Source organism: Sceloporus undulatus, chromosome 2 (assembly GCF_019175285.1).
Source record: "Sceloporus undulatus isolate JIND9_A2432 ecotype Alabama chromosome 2, SceUnd_v1.1, whole genome shotgun sequence".
Lineage (NCBI taxonomy): Eukaryota > Metazoa > Chordata > Lepidosauria > Squamata > Phrynosomatidae > Sceloporus > Sceloporus undulatus.
Window position 1 is genome coordinate 232,441,128 of NC_056523.1, and position 21,705 is coordinate 232,462,832.

General features: G+C 41.0%; 1 protein-coding gene across 1 annotated transcript in view; it reads right to left on the reverse strand.

The window, feature by feature from the left end:
- Nucleotides 1-7,962: 7,962 nt before the first annotated feature.
- Nucleotides 7,963-21,705, reverse strand: part of ADAMTSL1 (ADAMTS like 1) — a 628,141-nt gene continuing 614,398 nt past the window's right edge. The window contains exons 28-30 of the mRNA XM_042452391.1: nucleotides 18,495-18,604; nucleotides 15,116-15,336; nucleotides 7,963-12,498 (exon numbers count right to left, since the gene is read on the reverse strand). Coding sequence (XP_042308325.1) covers nucleotides 12,392-12,498; nucleotides 15,116-15,336; nucleotides 18,495-18,604 — 438 coding nt within the window. The 3' untranslated portion in view covers nucleotides 7,963-12,391. The remainder of the gene's footprint in view (nucleotides 12,499-15,115; nucleotides 15,337-18,494; nucleotides 18,605-21,705) is intronic.

The following is a 21,705-nucleotide window of genomic DNA, read 5'->3' on the forward strand; positions in this document are numbered from 1 at the left end:
TTTGTAGCTCCTCCAGTGCCGTTCTATGGTCAGTGTATGTTGGACATTGACCACAGAGTTGCACTGGAGGACCTAGAGATTCCTAGAGAGGTGTCCTCTCAGGTAAAAACAGTGTTTTTGTTATTTGCGATTTTTCTATGTTCACAGGGGTCTTGTGCCCCTAACCCTAGCGAATATGGAGGGACAAGTGTATATCAATACCAATGTGGGATCCACTGTGTATACCCTAAATTCTTGATGTAGCCTGGAGTGTGGAACAAAATGAAAAGCTTTGTCATAGTTATTTATATGGTTATTCTGTTTTAAGTCATCACCAGTACTAAAGATGTGAATGACTGAAAGAAAAGACAGCTTCCCCTGTTTTTTCCCAATCCTTTCTCCCTTGAAAAGTGGGGAAATGAGAAAAACAGATTATGGAATATTTTCTTATAGAATGAAAAATAAAAAAGTTTAAGACACTGGCTGAGATCCTGCATGGAGGGATATGTTGTAAAGTTTTTCCCAGGGAGAACTATTACGGCTGAAATCCAGCATCATTGGCTATAACTGTGAGATTGGAGTGCCCCCAAATCCACTTTCTGAGTCTGACAGTGTCCCAACCGAAGGGTTTCTGAGCTGCTGCAGATTGGGGCACTGGGAAAGGAAGTCTGTAACTTGCCTGGTGTGCCACATATTGAGATGAGCCCATTGAATTAACAGTTGAATGGCGAGTCAGGTCATAGGTAAGCCCCATTATTTAAGGGGCTTACTCTGATCAGGACTAACAATCAGATTTAGGACCCTGGTTTACAATGTCTCCGAAACCCTTCAGTTGAGGTGCTGCTGGGCTGAAAAGTTTTGTTGGGGTGGGGGTCATGTTTGGTCATTAATGTCTCTAAAGGTGCATCCCAAAAGTAAGAAGGCCCTAAGTCTGGCTTATGATCTTGTAACATCAGAACAGGATGTTACCCTGCAGTTCTCAAACTGTGGGGCACCGCCCTCACATGGGTGTGATAGTTGATCAAGGGGGAGTCAAGAAATTTTCCAACCCTAATTTTTTGTACCTTAATTCAAAGTGGTGCTGAATTTTTTCAGAGCCTCATTCAGGTTTGGTTTTTTTGGACCCACATTCAGAGTGGCACCAGATGGGTGAGAGCATCTTGCACTGCTTCTGTGCAGTCTGCCATCCCTTGCTATCCCCATGTTTTGTCCCTGCCACCAAGGAAAGAAAGAAGGACTTCTCACTGAGTGAAGGAAATGGCCACCAACACCTTGGCTAGAAGGAAAGAGTAGTAGTGAGCCAGGCTCGGAGGGACACCAGAGGGGGGCATTGTTGCTACTGTCACCCTCTCCCTCACTGCTGCCACATTGGTTGTGGGCCAGGCTGCCCACCCTGCAGGTGTGCACTAGTTTGATTTCAAACACAAAACCCTTGCTTACGATTACTGGGCAGACCAGTAGGTTAGGTACTGCCCTTAGAGCTGCCTGTTTTTGAAACAGCTAACCCAAGAATATGGCTCTTGATTGGAGTGATTGGCAAGTTTTGTGGTAGAGGCAGAACACACTTGCCAGTAAAATCACAGCCAGGTTGGGTTTTAGTCCCCTTAACAGTTGGCAACTCGACCTACATAGACATTTTGTCTCTTTCCCTTTTGCTATGAACCTTGAAGTTCAGTCCTGAGGAAATCTAGTCCAAATTGCAGAGCATCGCAAGGACGAAATTCTAAAAATACTCAATGAAATTGCACCTCGGCTATTAGGATATGGCAAGGGGCCCTCGTGGTCATGTACTAATACTCAAACACACTTTGCTTATTGTGATGCCATCTAGAAAGAGTTCTTTTAGTTTGCCCCTCAACTGTTATGATCCTGTGCATTCTGATCTAGAAGTTAAGCCCCATTGAGTTGAAGACTTAATTCTGAGTAGACATACATGAAATTGCTGTGTTACATTATTGAAGGCAATGTGTTCCAGAGCTCAGGATGGGACTGAAAACATACCTAGCTACTACTAACAAAATCGGTGTGCTCGGAGGGTATCCACAAAGCAAAATGATAGCACTTTGATAGCACTTTAACACCTAGTTGTCCATCCTATGGAATCCTGGGATTTGTAGTTCTTTCTTTCTTTCTTTCTTTCTTTCGAGGTGCCTTCCTCAGAAATATATTAGAGCTTTCTGGCAAGGAATTCTGAATAACTCTTAAACAAACCCAAAGTCCCACAATTCTATGGGATGGAACTGGGGAAATTAGTGATATTAAAGTGTCATAATTGTGTGGTGCGGATGATTATCACATTTTAAAAGTTTACCTTTGCTCAGCATTTTTTTTCTTTCCGAGTCCAACTGGATTTAATTTGCAATAGTTTGTCCTTCCCACTTCGGAAACTAGTTTCGTCCCCTTTTCTCTTGGTAATAAAAATCACTAGGTTGATCGTTGTTAGCAGAAAAAAAACGATCCCATAAATATTTCACTAAGCAAAGTGTGCTTAATAAGAATCTTTCAACCTTACAGGATATTTGCTTAAACCAATAACATTGGCTTTCCAAATAGCTTTTTTTTTTTAGAAAAGGGAGGGTTGAAAATAACCATTTGGTGTAGCTCAGACCAAATTACTGCTCAAGCCAACCATTGAAACATTTCCTTCAATAACAAGGAAGAACGTCTGGATTCCTTCATTAGCAATTCACTTATTCACAGTTCCTCCAGTCTCTTTGCTTCACATGGCATTCCTGGGCCTTTGGGGTGACCTTTGGGACTGGAGAATGAGCTCACCTCCACACTCCTGAGGGATCTCAAGGCAACAGACTCTTTTATAGGATCAGAGGAATGTATGCGTGTGCAGCAGAAATTAGTAATTCCCACATGATTTTATTGCAAGCATACCTACAGTGCAAACCGTGCTGCTATCCCCATTTAAATAAATGCGCTCCAAAAACGAAATGTTATGTGCATCAAATCCCAGCCCACCGACACCTAATTACCTTTCAGCCAGACCCTATTATCACACCACATTTGTTAGTCTGTCTCTGACTATCAGCTGTGTCTAGGGAACCCATGTGGCTTAGCGATTTGAGTGTTGGACTGTGGCTAGTTTACACGCACGTGTACTATGCGAACTGGTGCTCATTTTCACACATCCGCGTCAACGATTAATTGTCTTTACTCTTCTGTGCAAATTATTTGCATCTATTCACCTTCTTTCCATGTGCAGCCACTGAATGCATGGGAAGCAGACGGCCAGCCACATGTGTGATAATGTGCATTTCTGTGAATTTCAACAGGTACTTAGGTAAGATCCAGAGATAGCCAGAAGCAAAATCTTTGTCATAATTCCTCTTCACATCAGAGATATCTGACAGAGGGAGTAGAAATGTCCGTCTGCTGCATCATGATCAACAGGGAGCAGTCTTTGGTTCCTGACAGTTCGAAATGGGGGACTTTCACAATCTCTACATATCCCCTACATTATTGAATATTAAGGGATCATGACTATGAACCAGTCATGAATGTGTAACTCTAGGTTACACATTTGTAATTCCAATTGTGAATGCCAAGCAATGTGATTTGTGTAGGACTGCTGGCTGTTCATTTCATGCCAAATGTTTCGCCACTTTCAGCAAACGCTGTAGTTTAAATATGTTGTTTGTCAGTCTTTTAAGTTATTGCTCATTTAAAAAAAAAAAAAGGTCATAGCACAGCCAAGTGTGAACCTCACAGGACAGAATTGTCACATTGGTTTCCACAGCAACAGTCCTTTACAGGGAGAATCTGTCATAAAATAAGTGTGAAGCTGCTTCAGATGGTGCTAACCCTCTCCCTCCTCTTGTAAATCCACAGCAAGCAGAACTGAATCCTCCATGCAGGAGAGTTGGAAGTGGTTGAAGAAAAGCCCTCGGTTGAATATAGCACACAGACATTACCTTGCCTTGTATGTGTGTGGTGAGCCAACGTTTGCTTTGAAATGGGCCAATATGCTTTGGGGGCCTTATAATTGCAAGCAGATGATGACAGCTAATGAAGAATTATTAGAACTCCACTTGCTGGATGTCATCCACCATCAGAGTCCTGGTGGCACAGCAGTTAAATGCTGGTATTGCAGCCAAAATGTTGTGTGTTCAATCCCGCAGGGCTCCAGGTTGACTCAGGCTTCTATCCTTTTGTAGGTCAGTAAAATGAGTACCGAGCTTGTTGGGGGCAATTGGCTAACACATTGTAAACCGCTCAGAGAGTGCTCAGCACTATAAAGAAAAGTGCTGTTGGTATATTAGCTATCCTGTTTGTCCTCAATAGTCATGCTTAAATATGATTTGGTTCCAGGTGGATTAGAGTTAGATTGGGGTCCCCAATCTTTTTAGTGTGGGCACATTGGACCAACACTAGCTCTCATCTTTTACTGTTTATCTTTTACATAAATGTGTGCTACCTGTTTACATATACATTTACCTGCTCTTTGAGCCTGGCCTGGAGTCTCTTTTATGCATGGGTCATATCCAAGCAAATGAAGGTGCAAATTCTTCAGTTTTGGTAGGCTCAGCTCCAGACTGAGGAAAGGACTGGGTCTAAAGCCTGATCCCAGATAGTAGACCAGCAGATATAGGATGGGGGACACCTGACTGGACAACAGTACATCTGAAAGTGATCTAGGAGTCCTAGATCACAAGCTGAAAATGAGTCAAGTGTGATGCAGCAGCTAAAAAAAGCCAATGCAATTCTAGGCTGCATCAATAGAGGTATAGGGTCTAGATCAAGGGAAGTAATAATACCACTCTATTCTGCTTTGGTCAGATCTCACTTGGAATATTGTGTCCAGTTCTGGGCACAATTCAAGAATATTGACAAGCTTCAGCATGTCCAAATGAGGGCAATGAAAATGGTGAAGGAGAGACTACAAGGAGAGACTTAGGCCCGTTACAGACCGCCCTTTTGGGGCGGCCTCTATCCGGCCCTTTCCCTGCCGGATTGGGGCCTCAGCTGCCAGAGCGGCAGCCTCTGAGGCCCCGATCCGCCACTTTCCAGGCCATGGGGAAGCGGCAAAAGGCCGCTTTCCCGTGGCCTGGAAAGGGGTGTCCTTGGGGCTTCATGCCCCAAGGACACCCGACGGTGGTGGGGACACACAGAAAGGGGCACCCTGTTTGGAGGCGGCGTGGTGGTGACGTCCCCATGGCGGTGCCCATGTAGAATGGGCACCACCATTTTGTATGTCCCCAGGATGTACTAGGGTTAGGGCGTCGGGAATGGACGCCGTTTCCTAACCCTAGTACGTCCTGGGGATGTACTTTATGCCCGTCTGTAACGGGCCTTAGGGAACTGGATAGGTTTAGCCTGGAGAAGATAAATTTAAGAGCTGGTGTGATAGCCATGTTTAAGTATTTGAAGGGATGTCATGCTGAAGATGGAACAAGTTTGTTTTCTGCAGCTCCAGAGAACAGGACCTGGAGCAATGGATTCAGACTAAAGGAAAAAAGATTCCACCTGAACATTAGGAAGAACTTCCTGAACTAGGAAAAGGCAGGATATCAAATAAACATAACAATGATAACAAGAACTAGCTGTGAGAAACTGTGGTTGGTACCTAATGCATAACCTTAATGAAATCATTTTCATTTTCTGCCATTTTGGTATTTAATGTATTTTTTTAAAAAAATAAAAGTATCTAAAAGTAAATTGTTAAAAATGAACAACATGCTGACTCACTCTTTTAATAATGGCTAACTTTAAAAAAGTCTGAGGTTTTGTTCTTTCTTTTAAAATATATATAGTGCACAATGTATAACTAGGTGGGATGGTGAGTAACAAGTCTAGTGCTGCAGAATCACATTTATTTTCAATCATTTGGCTCCATAGGGGGATTTTGTTCCCCAGTGAAAATAGCTGAGGTTCCATGGTATCAAATCATGAGGAAAGAGGTTTCTAGTTCCCTCCACTCTTTTGAGGTCTTAATAATTATTCCCCCTCCCCATTACGGTATCTGCATTATTTTGAGCATTCATATTAAATATCCCCACTTCATATCCCACTATACTTAGGTTGGACATGATCATGACCAAACTATCTTGGCTGCTCAGAACAAAGACACCGTTTTGCATCCAAACATTTTTTTCAACAGACAAATATTCTTCCTACAGGTCTTTCCCCAATCACTTTATCCTTGACAATCAATTTTCACCATCTATATTTTTCGTTTTCAATTATATGACAAAAATATTTAAGTTTTCTGTGTTTTACAATTTCCTGGTCTTTGCACATTCTGTTTAGTAATTTTTTGTTGGTCAACTTCTCATTCTAGGAATTTTTTAACATCCTATAATAAATCCACTTCTGAAATACTTCTGTCACATTTAGCACAGCCTTTGTTATCGTCCACAATTACCAACCATAGAAACTGAAAATTTATGTTAAATGCAAATGTAAATTAATGACGCATCTATTTGGACTTTAGTGACTTAGTAACCCAACTGTAAATACTGTGAACTTTAGCCGTATGAATAACACAACGTCCCAAAAAAACGTATACATCCTTTAACAGCTAATAGTAGTGATGGCGAAGGCTAAGTAAATACATTTATGTTGAAGAATAAATGTTATAATAATGATTTAATCAGAGTTACAAATTCCATCTAACATCACAATTTTATGTACAAATTGTTGTCCCTGTTCAGCAATGCATTGCTCACATTGTTGAATCACAGAGTTGAAAGCTTCACCTAAAATGTTTCTTGACACTTTTCTACTATTGTAATTTTTAAATGCTTCAGATGTATTTGGTTTTGTAGCATAAGCTTTATTTTTAAGGTACCCCAACAACATGAAGCTGTTAAACGTATGCATTTTTTTGGGTACACCCTGTATTTTAAGTCAGCAGTATGGGCAAACTCCCTCCGAACAAATCTTGCCAAGAAAACCCTGTGACAGATTTGCCTTAGGATCACCATAAGTCGGAAAGGACGTGAAGCACACAACAACACAACAAATATGTAATAATGGTGACATTCAAGTTTGCATCTGCTGCTTCTGCTATCTTCACAGCACCCCAACTTTATCTATATGCTCATAGTCTTGTCTGCCTAGAAAACTACACACGCACAGACCACTGGGTCTGTGTGTGCATCTTGTAATTCAGGATGTGGACTGCTTATGTCGATGTGTGTGTGTACATGTACAGAGTCCTGTGCACATAGGACCTTCAAGACAAAGAGCAAAACTAACAGTGTACATACCTTTCTTAGGAGGCCATCCAGTCACTAAAGCAGGAGTGGGCAACTGTGAGAAGCTAGGTGATTATATGATCACCCCAGGAGACTTTTTAGGGCAGCACCCCTTGCTACACACCTCATGCAAAAACAAACAAACAAACAAACCAAAAAGCCCCAGCAACACCAGGAAGACAACAGTAGCCTAAGAGTACACTTTGCCCTGCCCTGCCCAAAGGAATAAGTAATGTATGAGCAGATTTCATGTGCTACCAAGGAACTGGACTAGCAGATGTTTGAAATCCTTTCCTAGTTTCTGAGCCTGAGAAAAGAATGCTAAAATAGAGCAGGGGATCAGTGGCTTTCTTCATGGCTCCCTGCAGGCCATTGCATCCCTTTGGTTCTCTTTTTGAAGGAGGGAGTCATAAAAGCATGCCTTTTGTCAAACAGAGTTTTCCAGCACAACAAAAGACATGCTTTTATGACTGTCTCCTTGAAGAAGAGAATGGAATTGCTATGACGACATGCAGAGAGGCACGGAGAAAGCCGCTACTCTTCTGCTCCATTTTGGTTTTCTTTTCTCATGCAATAAGGTTCTAGGATTCTACACAGGCACTGTGGCGACTGGAAATGCTAACAGCCCTGGCAGGTGCAATTTTAGCCTCCCCCCCCCAACATAGGTGTTTAAAGAAAGGTTTTTAAAACAACCCATTTGAGATATCAGACAAAACATAACCCAAGCTATCGGTAATTCCAAAGGCTCCACAAAGAACCAATCAGACAAGAGAAATTAAATAAATAAGATGCATTATTTGTACAAAAGAAATTATATAAACAAGATTTTTTTTTTGTAAAGGGAGGGAAGCCGCCTCCTGTAATATTTGTCAACCTTAAGAAACTTACACAGATGCTATTAGGTCACAATTCATCAGACAAACATTTGCAATTACTGTACATTCATAGGCTGCAAGCCTTTGCAGTTACAAACATGTCAGTCTCAGTGGGACTTTATGCAGGCGCTCTGTGCAGAAGATCGTGGCCATGGCATGCAAAGTGGCCAAGTGGCCCCGCCAGCCCATGGGTGCAACTCAGCACTGTGAAAAACAGTGCTACTGCCACTGATTTCAGTGGAGACTAAATGATGTGGATTTACTCCATACCAGGGACTACTTGGACACTCCTTTCCCATTACAGCTAAAGCACTATGATACCACTTTATCTGCCATGGCTGCATCCTATGGAGTCATGGTGTTTGATTGGAGGCTCTGGTTGAGAATTCTAAAGACCCCTCTCTACACTGCAAATCCTAGGATTTCACAGGATGTTGCTATGGCAGTTAAAATGGAATCATAGCACTATAATTATGCTATGTGAAAAGGACCCCCTGAGGGCATGAAGCCCTCTAATATCCATCTGGAGGAGCTTTCTGAGCTCCAAGGGTTCCTCTAGTCAAGTACATTGAGGGAGCAATAGTGGGAAGTATACACAGAGCATCCCTCTGTACTGACGAGAACAAGAAAACCAGGTTGCACAAGAGTCTTGCACATTCCTTCAAGCACAGCAAAGCACCTTGGATGAAGGGTCTAACCTCTAAGAAGGTCATCTGAACAGAATTATTATAGAGTGAGCACCAATGGTTCTCCCAATGATTGTAGCTATTGAGGAGTCTGCTAAGCATGCTCATTACTGTTGTTGGAAAAACAGCTACCACGTCAGTTAGGAATATACCCCTTTGTTCTATTTGTAACTGCTCATTTGACAATTTAAAATCCCTCTCCAACCCCACCCTCTGCATTGCAATTTATTCTGTATGCAATGAAATAAAGGATACACACAAGTGCAGTTAAAAATAAGGAAGGGAGGATACATTATCACTGATACTACAAAAAAAAAGCGCCAAAAAACAAAATAACCAATGCAGAGGGATAAAAGAAAAGTGCTCCCCCCAATAGTTTTCATCTGGACAGACAGCATAATGTACAATTATTCATATTGCACTTTTTATACAAGAAATTCTAATAAATATACACAAAAGGTACATTTACATACATAGAAGACATTCTTTTTTTTTCTTAAATAAATGTTGCATTGATTCAGAGCAACTCAGGAGCTCAGAGACCCATCCAAAGAGAGAGTGTATTCCCTGCCAGATACATTTTGTAATGACCCAAAACAGGAGGCAATTTAATCTGACGGACCTGACGCTGACCTCACCAGAGAACTTCCAGACTTGCTTTAAAATACACAGGTAATAAAAGCTGTAACCTGTCAATGCTACCTTGAACTGTGTTTTATTACTGGAGCACAAGCTATGGGCCCCATTTCGGAGACACCTGAGGCACAGCTAAGCTCTTTTATAGAGCTAGTGCTCAATCAAAATCCCAGAAATGGAGAACCCACCTAGATGGAAGAAATTCAGATCCAACGTTTGCAATTCAGCTCTTCTCCTTACCCCACAACTACTTGAGCATTTCTTCCTGGACACTATCGATTTCCATGGACTTGAAGAAGCTAAGCATGTCATAATGCTGGGTTCCACATTAACAAATCCACTTGGCATGCAAAATAACTACTCATTAGAGTAAATTTATGTATGACAAAGAATCTCAGCAACTCCTCTATTGCTCTCTTTCTGCCCCACACACTGTAGTGATGCTACACAGAGGAAGCATGCCAGCTGCATTGAACAAACTGGGCATCCATTACTTCTGCTCCTTAGCAATCTGCAAACATAGGTGTGCAACTCCCATCATTGGCATCATGGACTGCAACCCATATCTGACAGGCTTCAGAAAGCAAACCTACTGAATTCATAGAATGAGGATACACTACAGAGTAGTTGACTATCAATTTCTCCACAGGTGTGGCTGAGATGTGCCTGAGATGGGCAATGTAGTGCAACTTAACTACCTTGTCAGTACAACCTGCTTAATACTCGGATCCAGAAAAAAATGCTGAAAAGTAAGTTTCGCTTGGACTTAGACTCTAGCTCAACAGTCCTTTTGGTTTTTCAGCTACTTCAGCTGAGAGCACAATGCCATTAGTTCCACCAGGTCTGAGTGTTTTAAAGAATAAAACCACCTATCTATCAATTCATGCATCATGCAATAGTAACCTAGGTTCATTGTGTGGCAGTATGCTAATAATGCCTGCACAGTCGTCACTGCTTCATTTTAAACTTCATGCCATACTTATGGAACCTCTTCCAGCAACTTTCCATTCTAATGTGCTGATTGTGTTAAAGTAGAATGAAGCAAGGACAGGAATGAATAAACACTATAGATTGCATGTCTCATTCATCACTACCTCCCCCACGCTCCCAAATGATCTGTGCAGTCATATCCCATTCCTGTTTCTGGGCTCTGGCCCACACCTCCTTATCGATTATTACTACACATTTCCTTCTTCGATGAACTGCAACACAAATGGAGTCCCTTTCTTCCAAAACTATGTTTTTGATCAGGGAACAAGGATATGCCACTTGAATTGTTAAAAATGTCATTGCAGCTACATCACTTTAAATGGAGCTTACATTTCTCCAGGGTTGTTAAGCATGACAAGAAGCTGGAAGTCCGAAGGTGTAGTACAACATAGATGCAACACCAGATTAAATCAAAGTATGGAAAAATGAGAATACCCTCCCAACCCCACCAGCATATCCACAAAACATGGCCAATTTAGTCCCGAAAAATGCAGGTATACCTCAGTTAACAAAGCCTCTGACAAAGAAGTTCATTTTTATAGAGACCTTTAATGTAGGCTCAATCCCCTTTCTTTCTCAACCTCTGTCTAGCTGGATTTTTTTTAGCAGCATTGGCATGGGGAAAACGATGAAGAAAACCTGGAGAAGCAGACTTTTAATGTTGGCGTCTAGTAGCTTATCTGCCATAAACAATGCAATAAAACTTGAGCTGTGAAAGAATGGGATTTTATTGTAGCTGATTGTGATATAGTCATGTATGCCTGCTTACAACACACAAGGTAAATGGCAGCTGTCTCCATAATCCCTTACTGACATGTATGAACAGCAAAACAGAGAGAAAAAGGGAGAGCAGGTAAGCTTGCCTCAACAGCTACCTCCAACATGCTAGAAAAGATAAACCTACAAGGTTGCCACCAAAATGGAAATCCTAAGAAAAATTGAGCCTGGTGAAATAAAATAATAATAATCTCTGAATGCACTTTGGAAGAAGCTTTCAAGTGATTTCTAGAAGGGTCAAAATATATTTGTATATATATGCAAGGCTCACCTGACCTGGGTGTTTCAATTCATGTGTGCATATTATTAGCTTTGAATAAAGTTTTTGCAGAAACATGCTGAACTGCTCTTTTTTTTTTTGTGGTGTAGGAAGCTATCCCTATTGTTTCCATATTATTTCTGCCTCTGGTTGCAAATTTTCTGTTAAAGAAATAATGTCCAGGAACACATCAACTTTTTTAACTGAGGTATATCTGTACAACTTTCCCCTGAATTGTTTGGATCGTATTGAACTAATTAGATGAATACACACAACTATTTACCATGTCTGACACCTGGTTGGTTGTAGCAACCTTTCCAGTGGTAAGCATTTTACAATTCTTCTAGTTCCCCCTATTTCTGAATGGAGAAGGATGTGTGAAAATGCTCTTCACTCAACATCACAGATAGCTAACTTCCCAAGTGGTAGCACCATGCAAAACTGGATAACCACAGAGTGTAATCACATCCTGCTGGCAAGCTATTTGCAAGGTTGCTTCATTGATCAGTCAGACAACTCCCTCCCTTCCCCTCCCTTTACTCCTTGGTTTTGTGAAAGTGGGTTTAGTCCTATCCTGATTCATATACTGACATTTGGAGTCCATGTACTCAAGTGTGCTTCTGCATGTTCCTTCACTCCATCAAGGTCAGCTGTGACGTCTTCTAGGGAATTTCATTGCTTCATCTCTCTCAGTTTCTCTCTCTTTTGGTCTCCAGCTTCATAATGAACTGTGACTTGCTGCATTTCTGTCTCCCAACCTCATTAGAAGGGAAACCTTGTCAAGGTCTTTTCTTTTTTTTTTTTTTTAAAAAAATCAGTTAAAAGGGATTTCTTAAAAAGAAAAAAAGAGAGAGGAAAAATAAATAAATAAAATGAGGCAATTCTATTCCAATTTTCCTTTTCTCAAGGAGCCCTTCTCAGTAACAAAGGAGAGCAAGGCTGGTGTGGCTGCCAAATTCATATTTTCTTTCGCTGCCACCTTCATGCTTTTCCACACGTCCCACAGCAGCGTGATTTAAACTGTGAGAGTTGGCAGAGCTTTAGCTGCTTTACCTTCTCACAGTATCTAGTGGTGTCTCTGCATTCATCTAAGAAAAAAGAAAAGTATAATATTGTCACCTTTCCCTTAATTTTTTAAAAAAGGCAACCTAGGGCGAGATTTTTGTTGGTGTACTAGGCTGGCATAGCTGTTGGTGGCAGAAGGCAAAAGGCCATGGATATAGCAGTTGTGAAGGATGGAAGGCAGTGGAGAAATAGATTACCCAGAGCTGGCAGGTTTTATTTGCCTTCCCTTGCCTGTACATCTCTGACACCTGAAAAATGTGAAATGGCTAATGTAGTGCATCAACAGGATTCAGCAAGTGATTTTCATTTGCTGGTTAGTTGCAGAGCTGGCATATTATGAGGTTTTCTTCCTTCATTTGGTTGCAATGAGGTATTTGAACACCCTCAAAATAATTCCCTGTATGTTAATAGAGCTTCCATTCTCCCTTCCAAAAAGATGATCTTTTAGCCGATTCCAGATATCTTTTACTAAATGAGAAACTAACGACAGCACTATGCAAAGGGATCTTGTAGCATCTTGGAAACTAAGGGCCTGAACAGACAGGCCAAAATAAAGCTGCTTTGGGTCACTTTGGAGGTATGCTGTTTAAATGTTGCATGCATCCTAAGAGGTTGGAAGCTGTACCAAAGCCATCCTCCAGTCCTAAGGACTGGAGCACAGCTTTGGCACAGCTTGTGGCCTCTTAGGATGCATGTGTCATTTAAACAGCATACCTCCAAAGTCACCTGAAGCAGCTTTATTTTGGCTTGTCTGTTCGGGCCCTGACTGTGCAAAAAAAAGGTGTAGCATAAGCATTGATAGACTTGATCTACTTCCTTAGATGCATAGAGGGAACTAGTGCCCATGCATCTGAGTAGACCAAGTCTAGAAAAGCTAATGCTACAACTTCTTTTGCTCAGGTAGTTTCCAAGGTGCTACAAGATTCCTTTGCATACTGATAGAAGACCCTGTTGTATCCTAATATTCTAGACTAATGCGGCCAAGTCCCTGAATTCTAACAATGGCACTGTTATCTCTTCCCATCAAGTGATGAGTGTTGCTGGAGTCTTGTCTCCAGAAGTTGGTAGTAAAGCTTTTGGATGGAAAAGGATTTCACCTTGCCTCAGAAACTGCCTGTTTGTGAGGTTTGTGGCACATTTTGGAGAAATAAATATATAGAAAATGATTTGTCTGTTTAAAAAAGCAAATTGATAAAAATATGTACAAGTGATCTCCAGTGCAACAGAGAATTGTGGTAGGGATACCATTTCAGTATGAAAGGCACTTCATTGATTGCAGTGGCTGCTGCCTGGTAAGTGGGGATTGGGAGAGGGGTCAGGCCAGGAGTCACTCATAGCTGCACCGCTACAATGGTTATGCATTGCAAGTGCCCAAGTGGATGTCTGCCATCATCTTGTAGCCTGATAATACGATAATAGAAATGGCACAAGAATGGAGGTGGAATTTTGAGAAAGCCTATGAAATTAAGTCTGAGATCTTTCTACATCTCTAGTGAAAATATATACAACACCAGAACAAAACATTTGGAAGAGCTATAACTTCCCTTGTATGAGGGAATGCCAATTTTTCCTGTAGTTACTTGATGAGCAGCCCAACAAAAAAGCCCAATTAAAAAACAGTGATTAGCAAAATACTGTATTACTAATACAGATTCAATCTCCCTTATCTGGAATTCCAAAATCCTCCAAAATTTAAAATTGTCCTCAAGGGTGGCTGAGATAGTGACACCTTTGATTTCTGATGGTTCAGTGTACACGGACTTTGTTTCATGCACAAAATTATTAACAACATTATCTATAAAATTACCTTCAGATTATGTTTATAAGGTGTATACAAAACATTCCGTATATACTTGTGTACAAGTTGACCTCATATATAAGTCGAGGGATGGTTTTAGGGCCAAAATCATGGATTTTGATATGACCAATGGATAAGTTGAGGGTCAAACATAGGGGCCTATAACAACGGAAGGAAAGCGGAAAACACCACTTCCGTTCCTCCTTCTCCAGACCTTTCCCAAGAAGGAGAACTAAAACAGTGGTAAAACTCTCACCATCTGACACCACTTTCCAGGTCATGAAGGACAGATTTGAAAATCAGATTGGGGAGGAAAGGAAGTAGAGTTAAATGGATATTTCTTTTATGGGAAGAGAAAGCTTTAAAATCAGATTGCAAAGAGAAAGAAATGGAGTTAAATGGGGTGTTTTATTAGTGTATTCTCTGAAGATGCCCACCACAGATGCTGGTGAAACATCAGGAATAAACTCTTCTAGAACATGGCCAGATAGTCCGAAAAACCGACAAAAAACTATGGATGCCAGCCATGAAAGCCTTTGAATTCACAGTATTAGTGTATTGACCTGTATATAAATCGACTCAGGATTTTAGGGTCAATTTTGGGGCATAAATTTCTCAATTTATAGTCAAGTATATACGGTAAATAAATTTTATGTTTTGACTTGATTAATTTCAAGCCATTAATCAGGAAATTTTTATCTGGGATTAACCTGTCATAAACAGTGGTAAAACTCTTACAAGCATACTAGGTACCACCACTGTCAAGGGCAAAATGTGACTAGGTTTAGAAATTCACATATTTGGGTAGTAATTTTTTCTACAGAGGGTAATGCTGGACATACTGTTTTCACATGGGGTGATGTTGCAGCGTTGCCAGTTAGCTGGCCTTGCTCTCCAGGCGCAGAGGTGCTCTTGTACTGGTTTGTTGGTGTGAACACGCACACATTCCACTCGTCTAGATTGGAAACCATAGTTGCCACAGGTAGCAGTACATAGCGTCCACAAACTGACCCTCCAGTGTACACCACAAGCATCTGTCCAGCAGTTCTGGGTGCTTAAAGGCCTTTCAGGATAAAATAGAGTAATTCAATTGGTAAAATTCAAATGCAGAAATATTCTTAAAAACATGTACACATGTCATTCATGAAAATCTCTATAAATTGGTCTAAAATGAACAGAATCAGGGTTGACTATATTTATTGAGAAGTCAGCAATCAGATACATGGGCACATTGGACAGATACACACTGGCCACAATCTTGTATGTCTCAGGGTAGCATAACAGTTCCACATGTGGACCTACATTAGACTAAGCCACATACCACTCCACTGGACTCACCCTACAGCCTCTGAAGCTCTCCTGCATGGCTATTCAATAGCTTGTAGAGCACAGGCAGAATCAGAGAAACATCTGGTTATGTCCTTATAGCCAGATTTGAAATGCTTACATCACTGCTGAGACCCACCAGGGCCTTCTGTTGGATTCAGTGTTGCTATAATAATTTTGCATCTGGCTATGGTGTCACAATCCTGCCTGCTTTTCAAAAGGCATGGAATAGGAATCCAGAGGGAGGGGACTTGGGAGGATGTACACCAACTTGGGGGGGTGAGTTGATGAGAACTGCAGGGAGAGGAAGGGAATACCAAGAAAGGACATACATAGGCATAAGGGGAAATTATGTGTGCATATGTTGATAAATACCAGCTAAAATCTGTAATTGTGAATTCTGGGGAAAAAAATCAGTTTTGTTTATCTTCATTTGGGTAAGTTATTTTGATTGTGCTAGTTATAGGGAAGGAACTAAGAAGGACAATGATACTCTGCCTCTTATGGCTGGAAATTCAGCCTCCTTGGTTTGTGAGAGGTGAAGCATACAAGAAAGGGTTGACTCCTTTCCTTATGGGGCAGGGCAAAAGCAAGTTCATAACTTTCAATCCCTTGATACTATGCACAGCCCTTGGCTTGGCTTCTTGAAGCTAATTTCTCCATACTTGAGCCTTACACATGGATTTTCATGATGATCGTGCGGCTTTCTCTCTCAGATTTTTACTATGCTTAGGAATGCCTGTTTCTTTAACTCCTTATTAGAATTATCAAAACTTTGATACTCTGTTGCTGCATTATACAGATATTTATGTCCAACATATGTCTATGTAATTCAATTTTTTTGGTTGCTTTGGAGATCAGACCTGATCTACGGGTTGTGCATTGGCCAATCTCACAAACCATTCTTTATCTGCTGCAGCCTGCCTCCCAACATGGCCATTTATTTCTTGGTGGAAAGTGGGGTGGTGGGAAAGCATCCAGCTAAGTGTTATAGCTAGACACAGACAGGTATCCTCCAGGACCTTCTCAAAGGTCCTTCAGGTTTAAGATGTCATTACTTCTCCACTGCTCCCACTCTCCACCCACCAGTTAGTGGATGTATTAAGGGGATGCAGCAGCTAAAAGGTGGTTTGTTAAGAGAGGCTGTTAAGGGGAGACATGTTGTAATTCCACCTGTGCAGAACTTTCTTACACATCTCCCAGTGTAGCACCTCTGCTACTATTTGTAGCTCAATGCTTATTATGAACTAATTCCCCAAGTGATCATTCTGTATATTTTGTTTCTTCCATGAAAAATAAACTCATCCACAGTGTATGTAATTCTGACAAATCTGCTAAGACCTTCTGCTATCTAGGCAAAAGAAGCATGTCTTGCATGTATGTTTCAGACAGTGTCCAGATTTATGGCTGGTCTACACTGGTAAAAAATGCCATACTCATGTTGAAGCTGGTGCTGGCAGTCCTGACAATATACAGCTTCTTCTGGGGAGGATCTGTGTTTTCTTGCCCTTGACCCAACTTTGCTCTGAACTAAGCAAAGTAGAGGAAAATCCTGGTGTTTCCCAGAAATTCAAGTGTCCTTGGATTCTTTTGGCATATGGACAGCTGTACTGAGTCTGATTCAGCCCAAACCAGTTGTCCACATGCCAAGAGCTGCATAATATCCTTTTCTCATGCTGAGTAGCACAGAGGAAGAGGATGGCTTGCCGCCACTTCCACACAGGGAAGAGATCCTACTAATAGCATAAATGGGCATCCAGGCTCCTTGTTGATCGCATGTCTGGATGTCCATTTCTGTCCTCAGCAGAAGTGATGGCATGTCAAGCATGCTTTACATGGCATTCCTGCCCATGAGGAAGTGGTAGCAGCAGCTCTAAAAAGGAGACGGACAAGTGGGGCCAATGTCGTGTTGGCTTGGCTAGTTCATGTGCACAATGGTGAGTTGTCACACTGGACATGACCCAGTGCATGTGGTTGCCTCTCTGGCTGGTCTGGGGCCAGTCTAAAGCATAATGCTCCAGGCTGGCCCTGGATTAAATGGCCAATGTTGATGCACCCTTCCGTAGATCTTGAGAAGTCATTTGCTGTAAACTAAATCCAATAAATTTATTCCAGCTCAGGTATACATCCCCATTGACCTATCACAGGCTAGCTCTGATGTAACACTTTCCACCTCCCTTGGTCTTTAGAGATTCCTATTTGTTCCAACCTTTCCTGCAAAATAAACCATGTAACATCCTGCATACAGTTGAACATGTTCATTTTCCTTTGTGCTGGAGAGAATGTTGCTTATTTATATACAATGGTATACTGTATGCCATCATCCTTGGGGAAAAACTTTGTGCAAGTAACAATGCAAATTCAAAATACAGATAATGTTATGCCAGAGTTTGTTCAGAGATTTTCACTTTTAAAATAAAAAGGAGGAGAAAAAGTAATGCAGCAGCACCTTTACTAAGTGTATAGTCCACTCTTCATGTCCATAGATTCTTTATCCATGAATTCAACCATACACAGCTGGGAAATATTTTTTTAAAAAAATATAAATTCCAAAAAAAACCCCCAAAACCCCTTGATTTTGCCATTTTCTATAATTTACTACCCCACTGTATTTAATGGAATTTGAGCATCCACAGATTTTGGTATCCACACAGGATCTTGGAACCAAACCCTGGCAAATACCAAGGGCTCACTGTATTTTATTTTTGCGTAAGCTTTAATGGATATACCCACTTCTTTGGATGTACTGCATCTGTTCATGCACATGAAATCATGCAAAAACAAACAAACAAACAGTCTTAAAGGCACTACTACATTCCCCTCCCTTCCTCCTTTTAATGCTGTAAGAGACTTCACTACTTCTTTGAAATTTGTAAATACATCACGGTGACTCACCTTGGAAGGGAGCTGCACTGGTCAGAAGGCACAGATATCCCATCCCTGGTTTGGCAGAAAACTTGCCTGTGTTGTACTGCCAAACGAGATCCAATGCACGGCCCATTACACTGTTAAAAAAGAAAATTGGGACATGTAGCACAATAGGCTTGTGGCTGTTCCATACCAGACACTCTTTGTTTGCTGTCTGTCAAGAGTTCCTTTTCCACTCTTATATAGGTATGATTCCACTCTAATCGCCATGGCAACTTCCTATGGAGTCCTGGGAACTGTAGATTGTAGGAGCAATATAACTCTAAATACCCTTCTCAGGATTCTGAGATTCGATAAGATGGAACCATAGTAGGCAAAATGGAATCATATCACTACAGTTGTGAAAGGTCCCCAAGCTTATAAAAACAAGAGAGCTCAAAACACCTCATAGGCTACAATATATAGATTACTAACAGGGAAGCTTTGACCCTTTAGATGTTTGGGTTTATAGCCTCCACAATCCCTACACAATCCCTTTGGTCATTCTGGTTGGGGCTTCTGGGATTTGAAGTCCAAAATATGTGTGAGATCAAAGGTGACCCACAAAGGTAAATTGAGTGGGGTACAAGTAAAGTGGGCTATAACAGAACAAAATTATAACATGCATTTTCAGGAGAACCTAAAGGAATCAATGGCCTGTTACAGACAGGCCAAAATAAAGCTGCTTCGAGTCACTTTGGAGGTATGGTATTTCAATGATACATGAGTCCTAAGAGTCTGGAAGCTGCACCAAAGCTGCACTCCAGTCCTTAGGACTGGAGTGTGGCTTTGCTGCGGCTTTTGGACTCTTAGGACGCATGCATCATTGAAATACCATACCTCCAAAGTGACTCGAAGCAGCTTTATTTTGGCCTGTCTGTAACAGGCCAATGTATTTTGTGAATAAGTGACATGCTCCTTATGTTTTGCTACAAAAACAGAACAACACAATTTCACCACATATTGTTAAATCCCAGATTTAACTGTTGAGTCCTGTAGCAGCTGAAAAACCAAAAACCCCCAAAATAAAACCATGAACTGCAGCACAAACTTTCATATACTAGGGCCCATGACAACTTATGTTACAATACACCAGTACAGTTATTCATCTTTTAAGGTGCCATTGTCTAGTGTTATAAATTTAGCTGCTTGGGACAAACAAAAAGTTCACTCTCTTTCTTTCTCTCACACATTTAGCTAACCTGCGGCTTGTGATCCACACAGGAAATGCCACTCTATCCCTTCTGCTGAACATTTTACAACTCGTACTTATCCTAATTTATAGGCAACCAGTTAATAAGACAGAATCAGAGCAGGCATATTTCCCTTAAAAATGAATAATTGAAAAGTATGATTCATGTAAGACCTGGAAATATAATAAATGTAGCAAATTGGCTCTTGTAAAGAGTGCAGTCTTTTTCACTTATGACTGCAGGAATAAACCTGTCATGTGTTTTAATGTTTAATCCCTCCACCCCTCTTTAAACTATGACATATTGGACACTTGGTGCTAGGTTTCATTAATCCTTAAATGTCTCAATGGAGCCAGGATGGAGGAGGAAATTGTGAATTACTAAGGTAAAGGATACTCTGACTGGACAAAGTTGGTATTGAATACAGGTATATTTGAACAAAATATTGTAATTTCTTTTTTGTCATAAAGCAAAACTGTCAGAATGAGAACCCTTGTTTACTTAGAAGACTATGTGCTTTTTGTAGTATGCAGGTGTGAGAAATCATTTTTTTTCAAGAGCTGAAAAATGTGGGATTGTTGAGCAATATAATAAAACTGAATGTCATAATATTATTTGTGATCCTGCTGTTTTTGCAATAACTCATCTCTACATCCCTTCTCCTTCTGCCTGAATTTTGTATGGTACATCAAGCTGGGACAGAATCTGCCTCCAAAGGTTTAAGTGCTTTTTGTTGTTGTACTTGTGTGCCTTCGAGTTGTTTCCGACTTATGGAGGCCCTAGGGCGAACCCATCATGACATTTTCTTGGTAAGATTTGTTTAGAGAGGGTTTGCCATTACGTTCCTCCGAGGCTAAGAGAGTGTGACTTGCTCAAGGTCCTCCAGTGGGTTTCTAAAGCTGAGCGGGGATTTGAACCCTGGTCTACAATTTTCCAAACTAGACAAGATTGTATTTGTGTCTTATCTTTAAGGGAGGGGATATACTGCAGAAGAAAAAAAACTAGGCTTTTAAAAAAAATAGTGGAAGATATTAAATTCATGGTTATGTTTTTGTATCTTTAGCTAGGCTTCTATAAGACCTGATTGACTAGACAGTGCATTGTACTCCACATACTGAACACGTTCTTTAAGATTGCATCAGCAAGGAATAAAAGCTTTTTATATACTTGAAGGGAAGTGGGATTTCTCCTTCCAGGTCACAATCTATGCTGTATGCCTGGCCTTTGACAAAAATGACAGGGTTGAGAGAACGATCTCTTGGGAACAATGTCCCTTTAAGACAGTGTAAGATAGTTTGTATGGCTGTAAATGAGATGTAACATCAGGTTTCAACATTTAGTCATTACTATATAAGTGCTCTAAAATACCAGGGCAGGTGTGGGTTCTGTGTAGAGAGTGAATTTAATGTATATCAGACAGTGAATGTTGGAGAGAGTTACAGGAGAGTTTGTATATATTGAAACAAATGATAAAAGCCTCCAAGGACGTTTGGATGAATCCAACAGTATCTGTCCATTATTCAAGGTTGGTCAATGCAATGTTGCCAAAAACTACTGAGTTTCTGGTTCTGCACTCTGCTGTGTACATAGTTACTGTTGAGGTCAAGCACCTCAGACAGTGCTGATAGTTGGCTTCTCTAGTGAGCCTAGTTTTTGTTTCTGCACACCTGCAGGACATAGAAGAGAGCCAACATGATCAATTTCTGGTATTCATAAATCAGTATTTTTAAATGCTAAGCAATGCAGGGGCCCTGCAACCCATTAAAAAACTGAATGCTTCTCTTGGAGGCTTCTGGAAGAGGGGGGAAATCACCTTTTTGTGCCAGAAAAAGAGTGGTCCTGGGGAGGTTATTGGTATGTATGTGTGTGGAAGCCATATGCAGTCAACCCTCTGCTTTAAATCAGTGAGATGGAATAGTCCTTCATATGAGTGTATTTGAGCAGCCTAGTGCTCCTGATACTGAAAGGAACAGTGAGATGCTAGGATGTATTAGGACATCCCCCAC